Below are 24735 nucleotides of genomic sequence, written 5' to 3'. Positions count from 1 at the left end.
AATATCAAAAAATGTCAAAAACTCTTCATATATTATTTAATGTTCATTTAACTTAATAAAAGGCACAAAAGTATAATTCCAGAAGGATATAATAAATGTGATCAATTTTTCATGCAGAATTCTTACACAAGTGGAGAACTGTATACCAGAGAATTCAAAAGTGGCAAAACTGTGAATATATTGATGTGGAAAAGACTTTAGAAAGAATTTAAATATCCTTGCCTATCAGAGTATTTATGCTGACCTATCAGAGTATTTATGCTGAGGAAAAACAAAGAATTTAATGAGTTTAGAAAACTGTGTTAGAAATTATGAGAGAAATATGTTCCATAGTCTATACCACACATTTTGTGTGAAAGGTGCAGAGGTTGCAAACAAGCACTCAATAATTAAGATATGTTCACTGTGGAGTAGAGGATGACATTTTTGAAAGAAAAATATAAAGCAAAAATTGTTAATCCTAGCTAGGGCAAACTCCCAGTTTACTTCTTAAACAAAATAGAAAAATTGCTTCCTTAAGTGGTGTGACGGAGGATGAGTCATCATGATCCCTGAAACAAAGGAGCTCAAACAGGAGATCTCACACATATTCATCAACACTTTCAGTGCAGAAATGCAAACCCCTTACAGAAAAGGCATATATTAAGCTTTGACACACCTCACTTAGGAACAGTGCTTATAACTTAATATTTAAGGGTAATCATTTTATGGTTACATTTATGCCTCATTTTATTAGTCAGTAAAAGTTCTTTAATTTTCAGCTTATCTACCTTAACATAATACTATTTAAAATAGAAAAAAAATAAATTGAATATCCAATAGTCAATTGATTAAAAACTGACATATCAATAAGATAGAATAGTATGCACTAATGAAAAATTTTTTCATGTTTGAGGATTTGGGGAAATGTTCATGGTAATTGGCTAAGTGAAAAAACATAAAACAATGTACCACATAGTTTACATTATAAAAAAATACATCAAGGATGGATAATGCACCATTATATCAGTGACTCTGGATGGCAGAAAAGTAGCAGTTTTATGCTGAGTAAAATTATTTGCACATATATATGTATACAAATATATTTGTTTTATATTTGTATCTGTTGTAGGTGTGTGTGTATAGGTAGACACAGAACAAAAAGCTCGGAAGGAAATACAACAAATTATTAAGCAGATTATCCAGATTATCGTTTGGGTGGTAGGATTATTGAGTTTTTAATTTTTTAAATGTCGTCTGCAGAAACTACCCATAAAATGATCTTGTGCATAGTAGATTCTGTCTTCCAATCCATTTTCCCATTCAGCTTTGTCTTTAATATGTGACACAATTCTCTTCTTAAAATGACCCCATTTTCACATATGTCTATATATTCCCTATTCCTTTTCCATGTGGTTGTCTGAGTGTATGGTTTTGAGTATATGTTTTGCATCTTAAAAATGGGTATCCTGTGATTGTAATATCTGTGTGTGATTTTTTTGGGTAAAAATAAGTTATCTCCATAGTTCTTTACACTGTAATCACTGAATACTGTTACATAAATTATCAGCTAACAAACATTACAGGTGAGGAGAGAGGTAGTAAATGGTCCAACTGATAAGTATATGAATTCCAATTATACACTAGAAGACTGAGGAAATCACCACTGGATGGGTCTGCATGTGCAGTGGGCCACTGTGAATCAGGTTTAAGCGAGGACTCAGTGTAACACCTGTACCCAGTAAGCCCCCACTCTTAACAGGAGGGCCATGGTGATGCTTTGCATATCTGGGTATTAATGTCAACTCAGAAAGCTGTGTCCAATAGTCCTAAAAATATTCCCTTTTCCCCAATGACCATAGTCACCCAGATAAATGGCCATAGGTTCCCTCGGAAAGGGACTAAGGTAAGTATTTTATGTTTGCTACAATGTTGTAGGGTTCTTCCTATAAGGGACATGGGCACCTCTCTAGACAATTGGTTCCAGATCTAAAATTAGGCTCAGGTCTGGGAACTCAGCAAGGGACCCTCACTTTTTAATGAAGCATTTGCCCTCAGACTTCTCTCTTTGAATCTTGCCTTTTTTTTTTTTTTATTTTTCGCCGTACCAGCTGGCTTGCAGGATCTTAGTTCTCTGACCAGGGATCGAACTCGAGCCCCCTGCAATGGAAACGCGGAGTCCAGTGGTTAGTCCCTGGTTAGGCCAGGGAATTCCCAAATCTTGCCCTTTTCTGATTGTAATATTAAACTGCAATTCTGTTGGTGCCCATCAATCTTACTCCTAGGGATGCCAGGCTCATCATATATTCATTACAACCAAGGAAAGAATTAATGAGCTTAAGAGAAAGTGTTTAGGCTTGTACCATTCAATATGGTGTTGGCATTTTATAAATGCCCTTTAACAGACTGAGGAAGTTCCTTTCTATTCCTAGTTTATTAAGGGGTTTTTTAAAATCATGAACATATATTAATTTTGCCATATTATTTTCCTGTAACCATTGAGATGATCATATGCTTTTGCCTTTATTCTGTTAATATATTTAATTAAATTGAATTCTGAATGTTAACCTTGCATTCATTTTCAAATATTATTGGATTCCATTTGCTAAATATTTTGTCAAGGGTTTGTACATCAATATTCATGAGATTTATTGGTCTGTACTTTTCTTTCCCTTTAATTTCTTGGTCAGGTGTCAGGGTAATGCTGGTCTAAAAAACTTGCTGGGAATTATTTCCTCCTTATTTTCCTAAAGGGTTTGTATAGGATTGATATTATATCATTATAAATATTGGAGGACAATCTCCATGAGACCATTCTCACTTGCCTGGTAGAGCTGAAGGCCACTAGCAAAGCTTTTTTTTTTGTCCATCCCAACTCCAGTAAACCAGGTAGGATAATTTCCCTGAGGTTAAAGACTCTGCGTTTCAGACTTCGAGGGCCCACAGTATGCCAAGTAAAGAGGAAACATCACCCCTCCATCTGCTTGTCTTCTGATGAACACACAAATGCCCAAGAGATGGGAAAGTCCCAACAGCTTCCAGAAAGGAGAGGGAGGAGGAAGGAGACAAGGCTGGGCACGTCTCCCTAGCCACCCAGATGCTGGAAGGTGGAGACGGGATCTACAGAACAGCAGTGGCTGCCTCTGTCTGAACCCCAAGAACAAGGGGCTGCAGAGGGGCAGCAGGTGGGGCATCGTGTGGCTATCACAGCAGCTCGTTCCATCAGACCCGAATTGTGTCCCCAAGTCTGGGGTTTCTGAGAAGAACTCCTGGGCGCGCCCCCGAGGCCAAGCTCTCCCTGACCCACCAGGTCCCCTTGCCCTGGCCCAACTGGCCCGGCACGGGCTCACCTGGACACCTCCGTGTTGGGCTTTCTCCAGCTGCCATCCTGGCCTCCTCTTCTCCTTGTCCCAACCTGAAGGTCCTACCTGGTTGGGCCACGAGGAATCCTGTTAAGGGGAAATGACAGAGGACTTTCTAATTGACACATGAGGCATTCCGGAACTGAGGCCCATCCTTGCAGGGCAGAGATGGTCTGGCCTCGGTGACTGCCCCGTGAGCCCAGCTAGTGGGCCCTCAGTGCAGACCATCCACAAAGAAGGTGAGAGCACAGACATCCCGTGCAGGGTGCAAACGCCATTATGGATTCTTGACCCTGAGCCTGAGGCCCGATTCATTCAGGGCCCAGACACCCCTGAGCTGCAGCAGCCGACAGAGAGGGAGCCCCGGGGGGTGCGTTCCAGTCACCCTGTGAAGGGTCCCTCACCCACGGAGACAAGGTGGCTGTAGTTCTCCAGCATGACATCCTTGCAGAGGTTCTTCTGAGTGGCGTCCAGCTGCTGCCACTCCTCCAGGGTGAAGTCCACAAACACATCCCTGAAGGTCAACATTTCCTGCAACAGCACACTCCTCCTTAGCCCACTGTCAAAACAAGGTGGGCAGTGGGGGGGGGCACTGGCATCTAGAGGGTAGAGGCCATCGATGTTGCTAAATATCCTCCAATGCACATGGCAGCCCTCCACAACACAGCATTATCTTGCCCAAAGGTCAAGAGGGCAGGGGTGAGAAAACCCGGGGTTGAGCAATGAAATGGAATGATCATGAAAAGGACTAGAATGTGCTGTAATATGCGAAAAGAAGAAAAGAAAAAGGGATTCATATCAAGATAGATAAATAGGCACACATGATTTTTGGAAGAATGCATGAAAAAATGAAGGAGACACAAATACAGGGTGAGAGGGAAAATTATTTTTCACCTTTTGATGAACAAAGTTTTGTTTGAATTTTTTGCCATATGCACAGAGTACTTTTTAAAAGACTCAATTCAACTTATTAATGCTCTATTCAGAACATGTTTTTAGAATTTTGGCATCCATATTCTTAAGTGAAAGTGGTCTTTCACTTTTTGCTTTCTTGTAGTATCTTCCTTGAATTTAAGTTAACTGGCATCATAACATGTACTGGATTCCTTTTCACCTTTTAACAGCCTGGAAAAGTTGAACACAGAAATTATCTGCTCTTTAAAATTTTGTGAAAGCAGCAATTAGTCCAGGATTTGGAAGAGCAAATTTAAAGTGTGAACACCTTTGATTCAAAAATCCTACTTCCAGGTGTATTCTCCATAAATACCTGTACTAATGGGCCAAGAGATACATAGAAAGTTGTTCATGAGGCACTGTATATAATAGAAAAGAAAATTAAAAATCTAAGTGTCCATTTGTAGAGAAATAGTTAAATGATACTTCTATACCATGAAATAGGAACTGAAATAATCTTTATGTACTGATGAGGAACAAAACCCAGAATATAATCAGGTGGGAAAAGCAAGATGGGTATGGGAGTGTGATGGCACTTGTGCAAAAACACATGTTACATATATGTCTATTTTTAGTTAAATTGATGTAAATGCATCTACAGCACCTTATCACCAAATTGTTAACAGTGGGCATCTGCGAGGAAGATGTGGTACTGGGGAGAGAAGAAGTAGGGATCTTTTGGATACTGTTTTTATGCATATTGGAACATGAGACATGGATTTACTTTCATTATTTCAAATATAATGAAAAAGCAAAAAGTGAACTGAAAGTGAAGAAAGAGAAAAAGCAAGATGAGTCTATGTATTTAAACAATCTTCTCTGAGAAGGAAAAGAAAAAAAAGAAGAGCAGTCCCAAGAGTAAGAAGTAGATTTGAAAAGTCTTTTCCTTTCTATCTTGTTCCTTTTTTTTTTCTCTTTTTTTTTTGGTGGGGAGGGGAAGGATTGGAGAATCTGAGGTGGATGACAGGTTGAACAGAAAACAGCCAGAGTTAAGTGGACTAATAGATTTTTCAAGGCTGGAATATAATTTCCTAATTGCTGCCTCAAATTCACTGGAAACAAAGTAGGGGGTAAATTAGGAACTCACCTGGGACACGGCCATCTGGCTCTGCCCTGACAAAGGATGGAGATCTAGGAAGGCAGAATTAGGAGGGTCGAGATCAGTGCATACAGCCATGAGACCACCATCACCAGCTTAATAACAATCACTCTTGCCGCACACAGGGGATGATCTGGACACGTGGCCTGGTAGCTCCAGCCTGTTCCCCTGGGACACGGCTAAGATCCTGTGGGTTTTCCACGTCAATTTATTTTCTCTTCCTGGACAGATTTATGACTTGTGTTTAAAGACATCTCCTCGGAAGCCATTAACAACCTGACATCTCCTTTCTCTCAGGAATTCTATGCCTGGAAATTTATCGTAAAAAGGCAATCATAAATAAGCACAGGCTACAAGGATGTTAACTGTAGGTGTTTCCACCATTCAACAATTTGGAAGCAACTAAACCTCCAGCAAAGGGTACTCAGATCAAAAATTAGACACACAACATGGGAAATACCACATGGGCTTTAAAAATGCAATGCAATCCTGTTCTCATTTCTTAACATATTTAAAAGTAGGTTACCAGAAAGCAAGTGTAGTGCGATCCCCTTTGTTAAGCAATATATATTTATTGAGGAAGAGCAGTCCAGAAGAGCATTTATGAAAACGTTGACACTGCTTACATTCCAGTGGTAATTCCACCTTTCCTCTTTTATTTACTTGCATTTTTTTCATTTTTCACAATATCATTTACTAGTAAAATAGAAAGGAGAAATTATTACAAATCACCTCTTATCACACTGAGCCCTGGAGGTGATAGACCCTGAGCAAAGTCTGGAGGACAGGGACAGCTTGCTGTGGTTTGGAGGAAGGAGACAAACCAGAGCTGAGCGCAGGGCAGAAGGGAGGGGCGAGGAGGGAGGAGAGGCGGGGGGTAGAGGGAGGTTAAGGGCCAGGCATTGGTCACTTGCACATGGAGCTGGAAACCACCGACCTTGCGCCAGGCTCCTTCGGACCTACAGTGGGCCACCGCCACCCTGTTCCCGCCCCAATACTTCCTTATTTCCCATTATGTCCACTTGATCGCCATGCTCTCCCTTATTTGGCGGTGTTCAAAACACAGTTTCAGCAAGGAGCTTTTGTTAACCATTGCTACTGTAGCAATCCTTGCCTTAGGATCAGGACAACAGGGCTCAGCAAGATGCAGCTTAATGAGTCCCTTCCCAGACCCAGTTACTAGCATCAAAATGAGAGGCAGCAGAGCTAGGTGATGGCCTACCTAGAGACCACGCTGAAAGGTCACAGACACACAGAAACCAAAGACACCTCTTGGGTCATCTAGTCAGGGTAGAGGAGATTCTACAGAAAAGGAAAGAAGCAGCTCTATCCAGAACATGCCATCGTGCGAGTAATATGCTCTCAAGTTTATTTATTTTTTAATACATAGAGATAACACAAAAGACAAAATAATTGAGTGAGCGGGAAGTATTGACAAGAGGAGGAATCTAACAACAGGCGGAAAAAGTCAGATTTGGAAGAGCCTCAGAGAAATAAGAAAACAGAAACCTGTGTGAAATGGACACTGTTTAACCACAAAGTGAGGGCAGACAAGGGCATGGTGGTACTTGGCCTGGTGGAGCTGAAGGCCACTAGCAAAGCCTTTTTTTTTTGTCCATCCCAACTCCAGTAATCCAGGTAGGATAATTTCCCTGAGGTTAAAGACTCTGCGTTTCAGACTTCGAGGGCCCACAGTATGCCAAGTAAAGAGGAAACATCACCCCTCCATCTGCTTGTCTTCTGATGAACACACAAATGCCCAAGAGATGGGAAAGTCCCAACAGCTTCCAGAAAGGAGAGGGAGGAGGAAGGAGACAAGGCTGGGCACGTCTCCCTAGCCACCCAGATGCTGGAAGGTGGAGACGGGATCTACAGAACAGCAGTGGCTGCCTCTGTCTGAACCCCAAGAACAAGGGGCTGCAGAGGGGCAGCAGGTGGGGCATCGTGTGGCTATCACAGCAGCTCGTTCCATCAGACCCGAATTGTGTCCCCAAGTCTGGGGTTTCTGAGAAGAACTCCTGGGCGCGCCCCCGAGGCCAAGCTCTCCCTGACCCACCAGGTCCCCTTGCCCTGGCCCAACTGGCCCGGCACGGGCTCACCTGGACACCTCCGTGTTGGGCTTTCTCCAGCTGCCATCCTGGCCTCCTCTTCTCCTTGTCCCAACCTGAAGGTCCTACCTGGTTGGGCCACGAGGAATCCTGTTAAGGGGAAATGACAGAGGACTTTCTAATTGACACATGAGGCATTCCGGAACCGAGGCCCATCCTTGCAGGGCAGAGATGGTCTGGCCTCAGTGACTGCCCCGTGAGCCCAGCTAGTGGGCCCTCAGTGAAGACCATCCACAGAGAAGGTGAGAGCACAGACATCCCGTGCAGGGTGCAAACGCCATTATGGATTCTTGACCCTGAGCCTGAGGCCCGATTCATTCAGGGCCCAGACGCCCCTGAGCTGCAGCAGCCGACAGAGAGGGAGCCCCAGGGGGTGCGTTCCAGTCACCCTGTGAAGGGTCCCTCACCCACGGAGACAAGGTGGCTGTAGTTCTCCAGCATGACATCCTTGCAGAGGTTCTTCTGAGTGGCGTCCAGCTGCTGCCACTCCTCCAGGGTGAAGTCCACAAACACATCCCTGAAGGTCAACGTTTCCTGCAACAGCACACTCTTCTTTAGCCCAGTGATGGGCTTGCAGACGGAGACAGTATGTTACATCAAGTGCCCACTGTGTGCCCATCCTATGTCCTTCACACGTAGAAAGATTTCAGTCCTCCCCACCACCCAGGAGAACCCTGACAGATGAGGACAGGAAGGCTCACAGAGTGTGAGGTCACCTGCTCAGGATCACACAGGTAGGAATTAAGGATTAAAGTCCATTCAGTCTGGTTTCCGCATGCACTTTTTAGACACTGCATTGCCTTTCTCTACGTAATTGTTCTTATGCTATTCACCATCCACAATTTGACACAGTATAGTATATAGGGTGCTTATGTAACTAAAATTATTTTAAACTCTATGGGGAAAGAGATCGAGTGTTAGAAATATTTTACCCTGGAAATTCATTCTTCCAACACATATTTATTGACTGGAGAGCAAGCTGATAAGTTCTAAGGATGTAAAGGTTAATAAAAACAAACACCTCCTGAATTGAAGGAGCTACATACAGTCTAGTAGAGGGAGAAAAACAACACTTACAAACTCATACATGAAAGGGTGGGAGGAAAGGAAGGAGGCAATGGCAGAGGTAGGGCAGGGAACCCAGAAGAGGAAGAAGTCAGTTCTGCTTAGGGCTGACAGAGAAGGCTTTGAAGGGGATGTAGATCTAGAAGAAACAGTTCGAAACACAGCTACTCAATCATGACCAAGAGTGCTGATTATCCAATCAATCATGAGTCAAAGAACAGGACTATATCTGGCCTGGTCAGCAGATTGAGGTAAAAAAGGAAAGGTCTGTACTTGATCTTATCACCACCAAATAAGAATTTACTTCTCTAAGTGCCTGGATTCCTATCAGAGAGCAATAATCCACCTATTTACATTCTGGATTCCATCCTGTCCCACCCACACTTGGTGGCCTTAAATTCAAGGAGACATTTTGCACCCACAAGGCCCCCATGGGCCATATGTGGCACCAGTTTACTCAGCTTTGCAGAGGGAGACAGGAAACAGTGGGCCAAAGGGCAGTGACGCCAGCAAGAGGAGTTCTCAGTACAATCCAGTAGCTCAACCTGCCCCTGCCCACCTGAGGTGCCCGGGAACAGGGCCACACTGGCAAGTGCAGGCAGTATCTGGCTTGGAAGCCAGAAGCTGCTCCATGTACCAGTATCTCTTGTAACAGGCCCCTGAGCACATCTTCCAAGGTCCTGGCAAAGGACATGCCCAGTTATGAGAGTTACACTGGACTCAGGAAAACCCAAATCGGTGGCTTCCTATCAGCAATTTTCAGTTATTCACAGTCCTCCCAGTCCAGGTGCAGTTTGTTTACCAATCAAGAGTCATTGTGGCTTTTACATCCGGGAAGCTTCGAGTTTAGGTTAAGGAAGCTGAACTAATTGTTCCAGTGGATGATGGAAACTGTAACAAGGTATCAAGAAATCCAAAGCGATATGAGTGAAGTCTTATTTAGCATCCTGCAGTACACTGCTAAACGTGATCTTAAATCTCAAGTGTGGTATTTAAATGGAGAATAAATGAGTGCTTCCTTGCTATATAAATAAAATGCTTGATTTGTACAGATTAAAAAGAAAAGAGTCATTTTGATCCTAAGTAACAACGCCTGGTAATACAGCTGTCATTCCACCATTATTGGGTTTCCAGGGACACAAAGCTAAAACCAGGTTAACTCAAGGTCAGATTTCCCTAATGAGGAGGAAGAATTTTATTCATGCTATACTTAGTGTTATGCTTCAGTAATGACAATGAAGAAAGTTAAAAACCCCTAACAGATCCTACACACACAGGGTCAGAATTTAGTTCAGAATGAAAGTATCTCAAATCGCTGTAGAAAAGAAGTCATTAGCAAAATCTGGCTAGGTATTTATGCAGGGAAAAAGCATACCATAAAGCTGCATTAGCTATCTCACTCCGAACTCCAAAATAAATTACAGATATGTCAGAGATTTAAATGTGTGCAGGATGAAAGTTTTTATAATTCTAGAGTGGCGAAAGTCTTTCTAAGCCATCCCCAAATTCAGAAGACATATAGCTAAAGACTGGCAAACTTGATTACCTAGACATTAGAAATTTCTAAATAGCAGAAAGAAAATAATTTTTTAAATTCTCAAACATCAGTATCAAAGTGGTAAAAATATTTGTAAGCTACATAACAATGATCTAATTTCCTTCATACACTAAAATTCTAACAAATCTTTAAGAAAGAGACCACAACCTAATACAGTATAACTGGAGGAATGTGGAATAAATTTATAATAGTATACCATTTATCACCCTTCAGATTCTTTTTCTTCTTGAGATATAATTAACATATAACATTGTGTAAGTTTAAGATGTACAATGTGTTGATTTGATACATTTATATTTTGCAGTATGATTACCAACAGTCCAGTAGCATTAGCTAACACCTCTATCACGTCACACAATTATCATTTCTTTTTTGTAGTGAGAACAATTAAGATCTAGTCTCTCGGCAACTTTGAAGTTTATAATACAGTACTGTTGACTATAATCACTATGCTGGGCATTAGATCTCCAGGATTTATTTATACCCTTCAGCTTCTTAAACATTCAGCAGGTTGATAATACCTACTGCAGTCAAGTGTGTAGAAAAACACCAAAGAAGTTATAAACTATTTATTGCCTTCGGGGGGAGGGGGTGGAGCAACAGGTTAATATACATCAAAATGTATATTGCAAATACTCTTTAATGCAGCAGTGCCCTTTCTAGGATTGTTACCCTAGACTTTTTGATGTCAGTTAAGAAAAGACAACTCAATAAAATAGACAAAAGATTCATAGCAACAAAAATATAAGCATAAACATACAAATAGATTATAAACCTCATTAAAGTTCAAATACATGCTAATTAAACAGTAAGATACTGTCTTTTACCTATAAGGTTGGTAAACATTCAAATGATAGAGAAGAGCCACTGTTCACGAGCGGCTCACTGTTCATGAGCTACTGTTCCTCATATAGGAACATGAATACTCTCATAGAAGGCTGGTTGACAGGTAGTTTGGCAGTACCTATTACATTTTTTCTCATATTTTAACCAGGACTCTATCCTACTGAAATATTTATATGGGCATAAGGATGATCAAGGCAGCATTATTTGTATTAGCAAAAAATAAGGGGAGATGACCCTCAATGTCCTGTGTTCCTGGGAATCTAATAATGGTGGCATGACAGCTATATCACCAGGCAACATTGATTCTGATAAGAATGAACCCTGATAGTCAACAAGCTGCATCTGGACTGGTGGATGACAGAGTGGTTAAATAAATTGTTATGGCTATACTCTAAAACGGCCATTATAAAAATTGGCTGACATGAAAGGATGTCTGATATATTTTTGTTAAATGAAAAAAAGCAGAGTATGCATAGTAGTAGCATATTTTCATTAAAAATAACCCGTGCAAAAATTTTGGGTTTTTTTGTACACACACACACACACACACACACACACACACACACACTTCCACCTGGAAGGCAAACAGTTAGTAGAAGGGCCAAGACTGGTTTCATTTGTTGGAATGCAACAGAAAAGGAGGAATAAAAATGAGCCATAAGGAAAAGGTAAACATCTTCCCTTACGGCATCACCCACTTTTTTTTTGGATTGTCTGTACTATCTTTCTATTTTTCTATCACATTTTTGGTCTTTTTTGTATCATCAGTTTGCATTTTCTGTATATAAATCCTCTGTGTACCATATGCACCGCCTTTCAGCCTCAAATGTCTTTTGACTGTACAGATTTTAACATTTTAATGCAGTCTAATCTGACAGTCTTTCTCTGTATGGTTTCTGGGTTTTGTATTTCATTAAAAATATTTCTTGCATTGAGCAAGGTTACAGAAATATCCTCTTAAATTTTCATCTAATTTCTCAAATATATATGTAGTTCTTTAATCAATCTGGCATTTTACTTTCCTATGATGTAGAAGAGTCTAGCTTTGTTTCCATCCAGATGGAAACTCAGTTGTGCCACCATCATTCATTAACCACTCCTTTTCCCATAACTGAAATGACATTTTTATAATCTTGACTCACAAAAGCCTTTTGAAGCAATACATGAAATCTGGAAGCCACTAAAGATTGTGAAATTAGATCACATTTTAAAAATTTAAGTGTCTACTCTCCAAGATATGTAAACCCAGTCAAACGAGAAACCATGAAAAAATATTTACAACATACATGATAGAGGTCTAATTTACTTATTAAGTTAACATAAAGAGCTAGCAATCAGCAATCAAAGTAATTCCACACCCAAGAGAAAAATGTGCAAACAACTTAGAATAATCATCTGAAAGGAAAAAGTGCAAATGACATTTAAAAATATGAATAGACACTCAATTCAAGAAATGCAAATTAAAATGCACCACTCTTTTTTCCCCTCACAATGGCAAAAATCACTGTGATTGCCTGTTTATGGGAAAAGGCATCATACTGCTGCTAGGAGTACAAACTGCTACGTGCTATTTGGAGGGCAATTTGACAATCTTAAATCAAAATTCAAAATGTCTGTAACCACTGACCTAGAAATGTCACTTCTAGAAAGATATACTCATATGCATACAACTGGAATGTACATGGATATTCACTGCTATGTTGTTTATGGTAGCAAAAGCCTAGAAATATCCTAAATATACATCACTAGTAGAAAGGTAAATAATAAATGGCATTTCCATCCAGTAGAATATCAAGTGGCTATTTTTGTAAATAAGGTAGACCACTGGTTTGAAACCTTGTGTAATTTTGTCCCCCAGGAGACACTTGGCAATGTCGGGAGACATTCTGGTTGTCAAAACTGGGGGAGGGAGTGCTACTGGCATCTAGCGGATAGAGGCCAGGGATGCTGCTATACATGGTAAAATGCACAGGACCGTCCCAAACAACAAAGAATAATCTGGCCCAAAATGGCAAGAGTGCCACAGTTCAGAATCCCTGGGATAAGCTATGTACAACTGCAATGGAATGATCATTAAGACAAGGACCACAATGTGCTTTAATTTGCAAAACAAATTTTTTAAGAGATTCATATATCTAGATAGAGATGCATACATTATCTCTGGAAGAATGTATGAAACACTGAAGGAGACATGGGGACAGAGTGAGAGGGAGAATTACTTTTTACCTTTTCTTGAACAAAGCTTTTGCTTGAAATTTTTACCCTGTGCATGCATTACTTTAAAAAATGTGTAATTCAATTTATTACTGTTCTATGCAGAATATTTTTAAATTTTGGGAATTCATATTCTTAAGCAAAGCTGGTCTATAATTTTCTTTTTTGTAGTATCTTCATCAAATTTTTTTTTTTGGCGGTATGCGGGCCTCTCACTGTTGTGGCCTCTCCTGTTGTGGAGCACAGGCTCCGGACGCACAGGCTCAGTGGCCATGGCTCACGGGCCCAGCTGCTCCGCGGCATGTGGGATCTTCCCGGACCGGGGCACGAACCCGTGTCCCCTGCATCGGCAGGCAGACTCTCAACCACTGCGCCACCAGGGAAGCCCTCTTCATCAAATTTAAGTGGCTTCATAAAATGAATTGGGTGCCTTTTCATCTTACATTTAAATTTGTACTCCCAAATCCTTCATAATTACTACTTTCATTAATTTTCGAAGACCAGATAATTTCTGTGATCCAATTTTCCAGGCTTTTATTCAGCAATCTGATTTCCATGTGAACACTCCACAACACTTATACTACTGAGCTTATAGGTATATAGAAAGCTGTTCATGAGGCACTGTTTATAATAGTAAAAAAAAATGAATAAAAACCCCAATATCTACGAATAGAGAAATAGTTAAATGATACATCCATACCACGAAATAGGAACTGAAATAATCTTTATGTATTGATGAGAAACAACACCCAGGATATAATCATGTGGGGAAAGCAAGATGGGTATGGGAATGTGATGGCATTTGTGCAAAAACATGTTACACATACGTCTATTTTCACTTAATTACACTGATGTAAATGCATCTACAGTGCCTTATCACCAAAATGTTAACAGTGGGCATCTATGAGGAAAATTGAGGTACTGGGGGGAGAAGAAATACGGATGATTGGGCTATTATTTTTATATGCATTTTAAAACATTAAGCATCAATTTACTTTCATTATTTTCCCTAATTAAAAAGAAAAAAGTGAACTGGAAGAAAGGTAAGTCTATGTATGTAAACAATCTTCTCTTAGAAGGAAAAGAGGAAAAGATGAAGTGCAGTTCCAAAAGGGAAGTAGTTGGGGCTTCTGGGAAGATGGCGGAAGAGTAAGACGCGGAGATCACCTTCCTCCCCACAGATACACCAGAAATACATCTACACGTGGAACATCTCCTACAGAACACCTACTGAACGCTGGCAGAAGACCTCAGACCTCCCAAAAGTCAGGAAACCCCCCACGTACCTGGGTAGGGCAAAAGAAAAAGAATAAACAGAGACAAAAGGATAGGGACGGGACCTGGACCAGTGGGAGGGAGCTATGAAGGAGGAAGGGTTTCCACACACTAGGAAGCCCCTTCGCGGGCGGAGACTGTGGGTGGCGGAGGGGGAAGGCTTCGGAGCCGTGGTGGAGAGCGCAGCCACAGGGGTGCGGAGGGCAAAGCAGAGAGATTTCCGCACAGAGGATCAGGGTCCACCGGCACTCATCAGCCCGAGAGGCTTGTCTACTCACCCGCCGGGGCAGGTGGGGCTGGGAGTTGAGGCTCGGGCTTCGGTCGGAGCACAGGGAGAGGGCTGGGGTTGGCGGCATGAACACAGCCTGCAGGGGGTTAGTGCACCACGGCTAGCCGGGAGGGAGTCCAGGGAAAAGTCTGGAGCTGCCGAAGAGGCAAGAGACTTTTTCTTCCCTCTTTGTTTCCTGGTGCGCCAGGAGAGGGGATTAAGAGCACTGCTTAAAGGAACTCCAGAGACGGGAGCGAGCCGCGGCTAAAAGCACGGACCCCAGGGACGGGCATGAGACGCTAAGGCTGCTGCTGCCGCCACCACAAAGCCTGTGTGCGAGCTCAGGTTACTATCCACACCTTCTTTCGGGGGAGCCTGTGCAGCCCGCCACTGCCAGGGTCCCGGGATCCAGGGACAACTCCCCCGGGAGAACGCACAGCTCGCCTCAAGCTGGTGCAATGTCATGCCGGCCTCTGCTGCCGCAGGCTCGCCCCACACTCCGTGCCCCTTCCTCCCCCCCGGCCTGAGTGAGCCAGAGCCCCCGAATCAGCGTCTCCTTTAACCCCATCCTGTCTGAGCGAAGAACAGATGCCCTCCAGCGACCTACACGCAGAGGCAGGGCCAAATCCAAAGCTGAGCCCCTGGGAGCTGTGAGAACAAAGAAGAGAAAGGGAAATCTCTCCCAGCAGCCTCAGAAGCAGCGGATTAAAGCTCCACAATCAACTTGATGTACCCTGCATCTGTGGAATACATGAATACACAACGAATCATCCCAAATTGAGGAGGTGGACTTTGAGAGCAAGATTTATGATTTTTTCCCCTTTTCCTCTTTTTGTGAGTGTGTATGTGTATGCTTCTGTGTGAGATTATGTCTGTATAGCTCTGCTTCCACCATTTGTCCTAGGGTTCTATCCGTCCATTTTTTTTTAACAATTATTTTATTTTAATAACTTTATTATATTTTATCTTACTTTTATTTTACTTTATCTTCTTTCTTTTTTTCCTTCCTTCCCTCCTTCTTCCCTTCCTTCCTCCCTCCCTCCCTCCTTTCTTTCTTTCTTTCTTCTTCTACTAATTCTTTCCTTCTACTTTTACTCCCTTTTATTCTGAGCCGGGTGGATGAAAGACTCTTGGTGCTGCAGTCAGGAGTCAGTGCTGTGCCTCTGAGTTGGGAGAGCCAACTTCAGGTCACTGGTCCACAAGAGACCTCCCAGCTCCACATAATATCAAACGGCGAAAATCTCACAGAGATCTCCATCTCAACACCAGCACTCAGCTTCACTCAATGACCAGCAAGTTACAGTGCTGGACATCCTATGCCAAACAACTAGCAAGACAGGAACACAACCCCACCCATTAGCAGAGAGGCTGCCTAAAATAATAAGTCCACAGACACCCCAAAACACACCACCAGATGTGGACCTGCCCACCAGAAGACAAGATCCAGCTTCATCCACCACAACACAGGCACTAGTCCCCTCCACCAGGAAGCCTACACAACCCACTGAACCAACCTTAGCCACTGGGGACAGACACCAAAAACAACGGGAACTACGAACCTGCAGACTGCAAAAAGGAGACCCCAAACACAGTAAGATAAGCAAAATGAGAAGACAGAAAAACACACAGCACATGAAGGAGCAAGATAAAAACCCACATGATGTAACAAATGAAGAGGAAATAGGCAGTCTACCTGAAAAAGAATTCAGAATAATGATAGTAAAGATGATCCAAAATCTTGGAAATAGAATGGACAAAATGCAGGAAACATTTAACAAAGACCTAGAAGAACTAAAGAAGAAACAAACAATGATGAACAACACAATAAATGAAATGAAAAATACTCTAGATGGGATCAATAGCAGAATAACTGAGGCAGAAGAACGGATAAGTGACCTGGAAGATAAAATAGTGGAAATAACTACTGCAGAGCAGAATAAAGAAAAAAGAATGAAAAGAACTGAGGACAGTCTCAGAGACCTCTGGGACAACATTAAACGCACCAACATTCGAATTATGGGGGTTCCAGAAGAAGAAGAGAAAAAGAAAGGGACTGAGAAAATATTTGAAGAGATTATAGTTGAAAACTTCCCTAATATGGGAAAGGAAAGAGTTAATCAAGTCCAGGAAGCACAGAGACTCCCATACAGGATAAATCTAAGGAGAAATACGCCAAGACACATATTAATGAAACTGTCAAAAATTAAATACAAAGAAAACATATTAAAAGCAGCAAGGGAAAAACAACAAATAACACACAAGGGAATCCCCATAAGGTTAACAGCTGACCTTTCAGCAGAAACTCTGCAAGCCAGAAGGAACTGGCAGGACATATTTAAAGTGATGAAGGAGAAAACCTGCAACCAAGATTACTCTACCCAGCAAGGATCTTATTCAGATGTGATGGAGAAATTAAAACCTTAACAGACAAGCAAAAGCTGAGAGTTCAGCACCACCAAACCAGCTTTACAACAACTGCTAAAGGAACTTACGTAGGCAAGAAACACAAGAGAAGGAAAAGACCTACAATAACGAACCCAAAACAATTAAGAAAATGGGAATAGGAACATACACATTGATAATTACCTTAAATGTAAATGGACCAAATGCTCCCACCAAAAGACACAGATTGGCTGAACGGATGCAAAAACAAGGCGCATATATTTGCTGTCTACAAGACACCCACTTCAGACCTAGAGACACATACAGACTGAAAGTAAGGGGATGGAAAAAGATATTCCATGCAAACGGAAACCAAAAGAAAGCTGGAGTAGCAATTCTCATATGCGACAAAATAGACTTTAAAATAAAGAGTATTAGAAGAGACAAAGAAGGACACTACATAATGATCAAGGGATCGATCCAAGAAGAAGATATAACAATTGTAACTATTTATGCACCCAACATAGGAGCACCTCAATACATAAGGCAAATACTAACAGCCATAAAAGGGGAAATCAACAGTAACACATTCATACTAGGGAACTTTAACACCCCACTTTCACCAATGGACAGATCATCCAAAATGAAAATAAATAAGGAAACACAAGCTTTAAATGATACATTAAACAAGATGGACTTAATTGATATTTATAGGACACTCCATCCAAAAACAACAGAATACACATTTTTCTCAAGTGCTCATGGAACATTCTGCAGGATAGATCATATCTTGGGTCACAAGTCAAGCCTTGGTAAATTTAAGAAAACTGAAATTGTTTCAAGTATCTTTTCCGACCACAACGCTATGAAACTAGATACCAATTACAGGAAAAGATCTATAAAAAATACAAACACATGGAGGCTAAACAATACACTACTTAATAATGAAGTGATCACTGAAGAAATCAAAGAGGAAATCAAAAAATACCTAGAAACAAATGACAATGGAGACACAACGACCCAAAATATACGGAATGCAGCAAAAGCAGTTCTTAGAGGGAAGTTTATAGCAATATAATCCTACCTTAAGAAACAGGAAACATCTCGAATAAACAACCTAACCTTGCACCTCAAGCAATTAGAGAAAGAAGAACAAAAAAACCCCAAAGTTAGCAGAAGGAAAGAAATCATAAAAATCAGATCAGAAATAAATGAAAAAGAAATGAAGGATACAATAGCAAAGATCAATAAAACTAAAAGCTGGTTCTTTGTGAAGATAAACAAAATTGATAAACCATTAGCCAGACTCATCAAGAAAAAAAGGGAGAAGACTCAAATCAATAGAATTAGAAATGAAAAAGGAGAAGTAACAACTGACACTGCAGAAATACAAAAGATCATGAAAGATTACTACAAGCAACTCTATGCCAATAAAATGGACAACCTGGAGGAAATGGACAAATTCTTAGAAATGCAGAACCTGCCGAGACTGAACCAGGAAGGAATAGAAAATATGAACAGACCAATCACAAGCACTGAAATTGAAACTGTGATTAAAAATCTTCCAACAAACAAAAGCCCAGGACCAGATGGCTTCACAGGCGAATTCTATCAAGCATTTAGAGAAGAGCTAACACATATCCTTCTCAAACTCATCCAAAATATAGCAGAGGGAGGAACACTCTCAAACTCATTCTACAAGGCCACCATCACCTTGATACCAAAATCAGACAAGGATGTCACAAAGAAAGAAAACTACAGGCCAATATCACTGATGAACATAGATGCAAAAATCCTCAACAAAATACTAGCAAACAGAATCCAACAGCACATTAAAAGGATTATACACCATGATCAAGTGGGGTTTATTCCAGGAATGCAAGGATTCTTTAATATACGCAAAACAATTAATGTGATAAACCATATTAACAAATTGAAGGAGTAAAACCATATGATCATCTCAACAGATGCAGAAAAAGCTTTTGACAAAATTCAACACCCATTTACGATAAAAACCCTCCAGAAAGTAGGCATAGAGGGAACTCTTCTCAACAAAAGAAAGGCCATATATGACAAACCCACAGCCAACATCGTCCTCAATTGTGAAAAACTGAAAGCATTTCCACTAAGATCAGGAACAAGACAAGGTTTCCCACGCTCACCACTCTTATTCAACATAGTTTTGGAAGTTTTAGCCACAGTAATCAGAGAAGAAAAGGAAATAAAAGGAATCCAAATCGGAAAAGAAGTAAAGCTGTCACTCTTTGCAGATGACATAATACTATACATAGAGAATCCTAAAGATGCTACCAGAAAACTACTAGAGCTAATCAATGAATTTGGTAAACTAGCAGGATACAAAATTAATGCACAGAAATCTCTGGCATTCCTATACACTAATGATGAAAAATCTGAAAATGAAATCAAGAAAATACTCCCATTTACCACTGCAAGGAAGAGAATACAATAGCTAGGAATAAACCTACCTAAGGAGACAAAAGACCTGTATGCAGAAAATTATAAGACACTGATGAAAGAAATTAAAGATGATACAAAGAGATGGAGAGATATACCATGTTCTTGGATTGGAAGAATCAACATTGTGAAAATGACTCTACTACCCAAAGCAATCTACAGATTCAATGCAATTCCTATCAAACTACCACTGGTATTTTTACAGAACTAGAACAAAAAATTTCACAACTTGTATGGAAACACAAAAGACCCCGAATAGCCAAAGCAATTTTGAGAACGAAAAACGGAGCTGGAGGAATCAGGCTTCCTGAATTCAGACTATACTACAAAGCTACAGTAATCAAGACAGTATGGTACTGGCACAAAAACAGAAATATAGATCAATGGAACAGGATAGAAAGCCCAGAGATAAACCCACGCACATATGGTCACCTTAGATTTGATAAAGGAGGCAGGAATGTACAGTGGAGAAAGGACAGCCTCTTCAATAAGTGGTGCTGGGAAAACTGGACAGGTACATGTAAAAGTATGAGATTAGATCACTCCCTAACACCATACACAAAAATAAGCTCAAAATGGATTAAAGACCTAAATGTAAGGCCAGAAACTATCAAACTCTTAGAGGAAAACATAGGCAGAACATAGGCAGAACATAGGCAGAACACTATGTCTATGACATAAATCATAGGCAGAACACTATGTCTATGACATAAATCACAGCAAGATCCTTTCTGACCCACCTCCCAGAGGAATGGAAATGAAAACAAAAATAAACAAATGGGACCTAATGAAACTTCAAAGCTTTTGCACAGCAAAGGAAACCATAAACAAGACCAAAAGACAACCCTCAGAATGGGAGAAAATATTTGCAAATGAAGCAACTGACAAAGGATTGATCTCCAAAATTTATAAGCAGCTCATGCAGCTCAATAACAAAAAAACAAACAACCCAATCCAAAAATGGGCAGAAGACCTAAATACACATTTCTCCAAAGAAGATATACTGACTGCCAACAAACACATGAAAGAATGCTGAACTTCATTAATCATTAGAGAAACTGAAATCAAAACTACAATGAGGTATCATGTCACACCGGTCAGAATGGCCATCATCAAAAAATCTAGAAACAATAAATGCTGGAGAGGGTGTGGAGAAAACGGAACCCTCTTGCACTGTTGGTGGGAATGTAAATTGATACAGCCACTATGGAGAACAGTATGGAGGTTACTTAAAAAAGTACAAGTAGAACTACCATATGACCCAGCAATCCCACTACTGGGCATATACCCTGAGAAAACCATAATTCAAAAAGAGTCATGTAACAAGATGTTCATTGCAGCTCTATTTACAATAGCCCGGAGATCGAAACAACCTACGTGTCCATCATCGGATGAATGGATAAAGAAGATGTGGCACATATATACATTGGGATATTACTCAGCCATAAAAAGAAAAGAAATTGAGCTATTTGTAATGAGGTGGATAGACCCAGAGTCTGTCATACAGAGTGAAGTAAGTCAGAAAGAGAAAGACAAATACCGTATGCTAACACATATATATGGAATTTAAGAAAAAAAAGCTCATGAAGAGCCTTGGGGTAAGACAGGAATAAAGACACAGAACTACTAGAAAATGGACTTGAGGATGTGGGGAGGGGGAAAGATAAGCTGTGACAAAGCGAGAGAGCGGCATGGACATATATACACTACCAAACGTAAGGTAGATAGCTAGCGGGAAGCAGCCACATAGCACAGGGAGATCAGCTCGGTGCTTTGTGACCGCCTGGAGCGGTGGGATAGGGAGGGTGGGAGGGAGGGAGACGTAAGAGGGAAGAGATATGGGAACATATGTATATGTATAACTGATTCACTTTGTTATAAAGCAGAAACTAACACACCATTGTAAAGCAATTATACTCCAATAAAGATGTAAAAAAAAAAAAGGGAAGCAGTTGAGAGGTGTCTTTCATTTTACCCTTTTTTTTTTTTTTTTTTTGGTGGGGAAGAGAAGGATTGGAGAAACCTGAGGTCGATGACAGGTTGAACAGAAAACAGCCAGAGCTAAGTGGACTAATAGATTTTTCAAGGCTGCAATATAATTTCCTAATTGCTGCCTCAAATTCACTGGAAACAAAGTAGGGGGTAAATTAGGAACTCACCTGGGACACGGCCATGTGGCTCCGCCCTGACAAAGGATGGAGATCTAGGAAGGCAGAATTAGGGGGGTCGAGATCAGTGCATACAGCCATGAGACCACCATCACCAGCTTAATAACAATCACTCTTGCCCCACAGCGGGGATGATCTGGACACATGGCCTGGTAGCTCCAGCCTGTTCCCCTGGGACACGGCTAAGATCCTGTGGGTTTTCCACATGAATTTATTTTCTCTTCCTGTACAGATTTATGACTTGTGTTTAAAGACATCTCCTCGGAAGCCATTAACAACCTGATATCTCCTTTCTCTCAGGAATCCTATGCCTGGAAATTTATCGTAAAAAGGCAATCATAAATAAGCACAGGCTACAAGGATGTTAACTGTAGGTGTTTCCACCATTCAACAATTTGGAAGCAACTAAACCTCCAGCAAAGGGTACTCAGATCAAAAATTAGACACACAACATGGGAAATACTGCATGGGCTTTAAAAATGCAATGCAATCCTGTTCTCATTTCTTAACGTATTTAAAAGTAGGTTACCAGAAAGCAAGTGTAGTGCGATCCCCTTTGTTAAGCAATATATATTTATTGAGGAAGAGCAGTCCAGAAGAGCATTTATGAAAACGTTGAGAGTGCTTACCTTCCAGTGGTAACTCCACCTTTCCTCTTTTATTTACTTGCATTTTTTTCATTTTTCACAATATCATTTACTAGTAAAATAGAAAGGAGAAATTATTACAAATCACCTATTATCACACTAAGCCCTGGAGGTGATAGACCCTGAGCAAAGTCTGGAGGACAGGGACAGCTTGCTGTGGTTTGGAGGAAGGAGACAAACCAGAGCTGAGCACAGGACAGAAGGGAGGGGAGAGGAGGTAGGAATGGAGGTGGGTAGAGGGAGGTTAACGGCCAGGCATTGGTCAGTTCCTCATGGAGCTGGAAACCACTGACCTTGCGCCAGGCTCCTTCGGCCCTTCAGTGGGCCACCGCCACCCTGTTCCCGCCCCAATACTTCCTTATTTCCCATTATGTCCATTTGATCGCCATGCTCTCCCTTATTTGGCGGTGTTCAAAACACAGTTTCAGCAAGGAGCTTTTGTTAACCATTGCTACTGTAGCAATCCCTGCCTTAGGATCAGGACAACAGGGCTCAGCAAGATGCAGCTTAATGAGTCACTTCCCAGACCCAGTTACTAGCATCAAAATGAGAGGCAGCAGAGCTAGGTGATGGCCTACCTAGAGACCACGCTGAAAGGTCACAGACACACAGAAACCAAAGACACCTCTTTGGTCATCTAGTCAGGGTAGAGGAGATTCAACATTTCTGCTACAGGTAAGTGGGTTGTGTATACTATGGGACTGACTCAAATCCAAAAATAGCCCAGGGGACTTCCCTGGCCGAACAGTGGGTAAGACTCTGTGCTTCCATCGCAGGGGGCACGGGTTCCATCCCTGGTTGGGGAACTAAGATCCCGCATGCCGCGCGGGGCGGTCAAAAACAAAAAACAAACAAACAAAACAAAAATAGCCCATGGCACAAGAGGGAAATATAATGATGTGTGCACAAATGTGTCAGGAGTGGAGAAAGTCCCGTGAGGCAGGTGGTCAATCTTTCCAGCCTGATTCTGCCTTTGCAGGCACTACCGCAGGGCAGCGTCCCTCCATCCGTCTGTAACTTTCATCCCTCTCCTCCAATAGGGGTTCAACTGACCACCATCACACAGCTCTTGATGGTGGCTAGAAGTTGAGTCACCGAGTCAGCCTTGCTCTCTCTCAGCTGAAGGAAGGGACAGAGGGCACTGCAGGTCCAGTTCTTCTAGGACCTGCTATCCTGTGAGCCCCCTCCCTCTAACCAGAGCATCTGGGTCTGTCCTGTGAGCCTTCCCCCTCTGCCCCTGGGGTCTGGGCTGGCGCTCCTCTTCCAACTCCCCTCAGAGGAGTTATTTTATTTCTAAGGAGGCAGGACCCAACGATTCAAAGACAAAGGTACCTTTGCTGGGACCATCACTTCAGGACTATGTCTCTGCCTCTGACCCGAGGAGCTCACCTCCTTCTGAGGCCTCAGACTGGGTCTTCTGTAGTCTAACTAAGGAAGCCCATGGCAGATCAGCTGGTGTCTGAAGCTGCTGAGCCGTGGGCTCACTTATGAACCCTGACCCTGGAAAGGCAATGACCACACAGGCGATGCAATTAGCAACCTCCATGATGGAGCGAAGTTGAGGAAAAGCCCAAAGTTTTCCTTGCCATCAGAAGGCACAGTGCCTCACTGTAGTTTTAAGAATTGACATTCAGTAAGAGCTCAATTACCGCCTGATAAGGTCTGGGCTCTGGAACGAAACTGACTGCCTGCTCTGCCGCTTTTATTCGTTTCATAAGAGGTCAGGGCCTACTGTGTGCCTGTTCTACTGTTCTACGGGTTCTACTGTTCTACGTGAACAAAACTTCAGAGTTCCGCCATCTTGCGGAGCCATACTCTTAGCAGGGGAGATACAGACAGTGAGCCAGCAAAGTGATAAATTTAGGGTGCGTTTGTTGGAAAGGCATAAGCGTTACGCCGAAAAAACGAAAAAAGAAAAAGGATCCCTCCACTTTACTGTGTGACTTTGGTTAGGTTTCCCAGCCTTTCTGTTCTTGCTTTCTCTGTAAAACAAAGAGCATCGTAGTACCTACTCACAGGGCTATTGTGAACAGACTACTGTGAAACACAGGGGTGCCCGGCATTTACTAGGCACTGAGGAAACGGTCGCTGAATGAATCAAGCAATGAACCAATCACTCGCTGACCCCCGTAGCCCACCCCTCCCCTCACCACCGCGGCCCTGTCACTCAACCCCCCCGGGGCGCGACCTCATTGCCCAAGGCCCCTCCGACCTCCCCATCCAGCCCATCCCCAACTCCGCCTCCCCTTACTCCACCGCCAGGAACCTGAGGTCTCAGGGCAGATAACAACCGGAAGCGTCAACTCGCACCGCCCTCGGGGTCAGCAGGGCACTT

At 42.0% G+C, this 24735-nt stretch overlaps 1 protein-coding gene across 3 annotated transcripts; it reads right to left on the bottom strand.

Moving 5' to 3' along the window:
* Positions 1–879: 879 nt before the first annotated feature.
* On the bottom strand, positions 880–24683 carry KRBOX4 (KRAB box domain containing 4). 3 transcript variants are annotated; one of them, XM_082680988.1, is made up of 8 exons: positions 24667–24683; positions 22383–22452; positions 21745–21788; positions 7494–7592; positions 5383–5426; positions 3746–3872; positions 3330–3428; positions 880–2139 (listed from the first exon to the last, which is right to left on the bottom strand). In XM_082680988.1, the coding sequence occupies exons 4-8, from the start codon at positions 7528–7530 to the stop codon at positions 2072–2074; spliced, it is 375 nt and encodes a 124-aa protein (XP_082537114.1). In that variant the 5' UTR covers positions 7531–7592; positions 21745–21788; positions 22383–22452; positions 24667–24683; the 3' UTR covers positions 880–2071. The 3 variants fall into 3 exon arrangements, with proteins under 3 accessions (XP_082537114.1, XP_082537115.1, XP_082537116.1); XM_082680989.1 differs by having other exon boundaries at positions 24652–24672; XM_082680990.1 differs by lacking the exons at positions 21745–21788; positions 22383–22452; positions 24667–24683 and having other exon boundaries at positions 7494–7708.
* Positions 24684–24735: the final 52 nt, after the last annotated feature.

This window comes from Grampus griseus (genome assembly GCF_964374135.1).
Source record: "Grampus griseus genome assembly, chromosome: X".
Classification (NCBI taxonomy): domain Eukaryota; kingdom Metazoa; phylum Chordata; class Mammalia; order Artiodactyla; family Delphinidae; genus Grampus; species Grampus griseus.
Note: the sequence above shows the minus strand (reverse complement) of the source record. Positions and strands in the feature narration are given on the sequence as shown.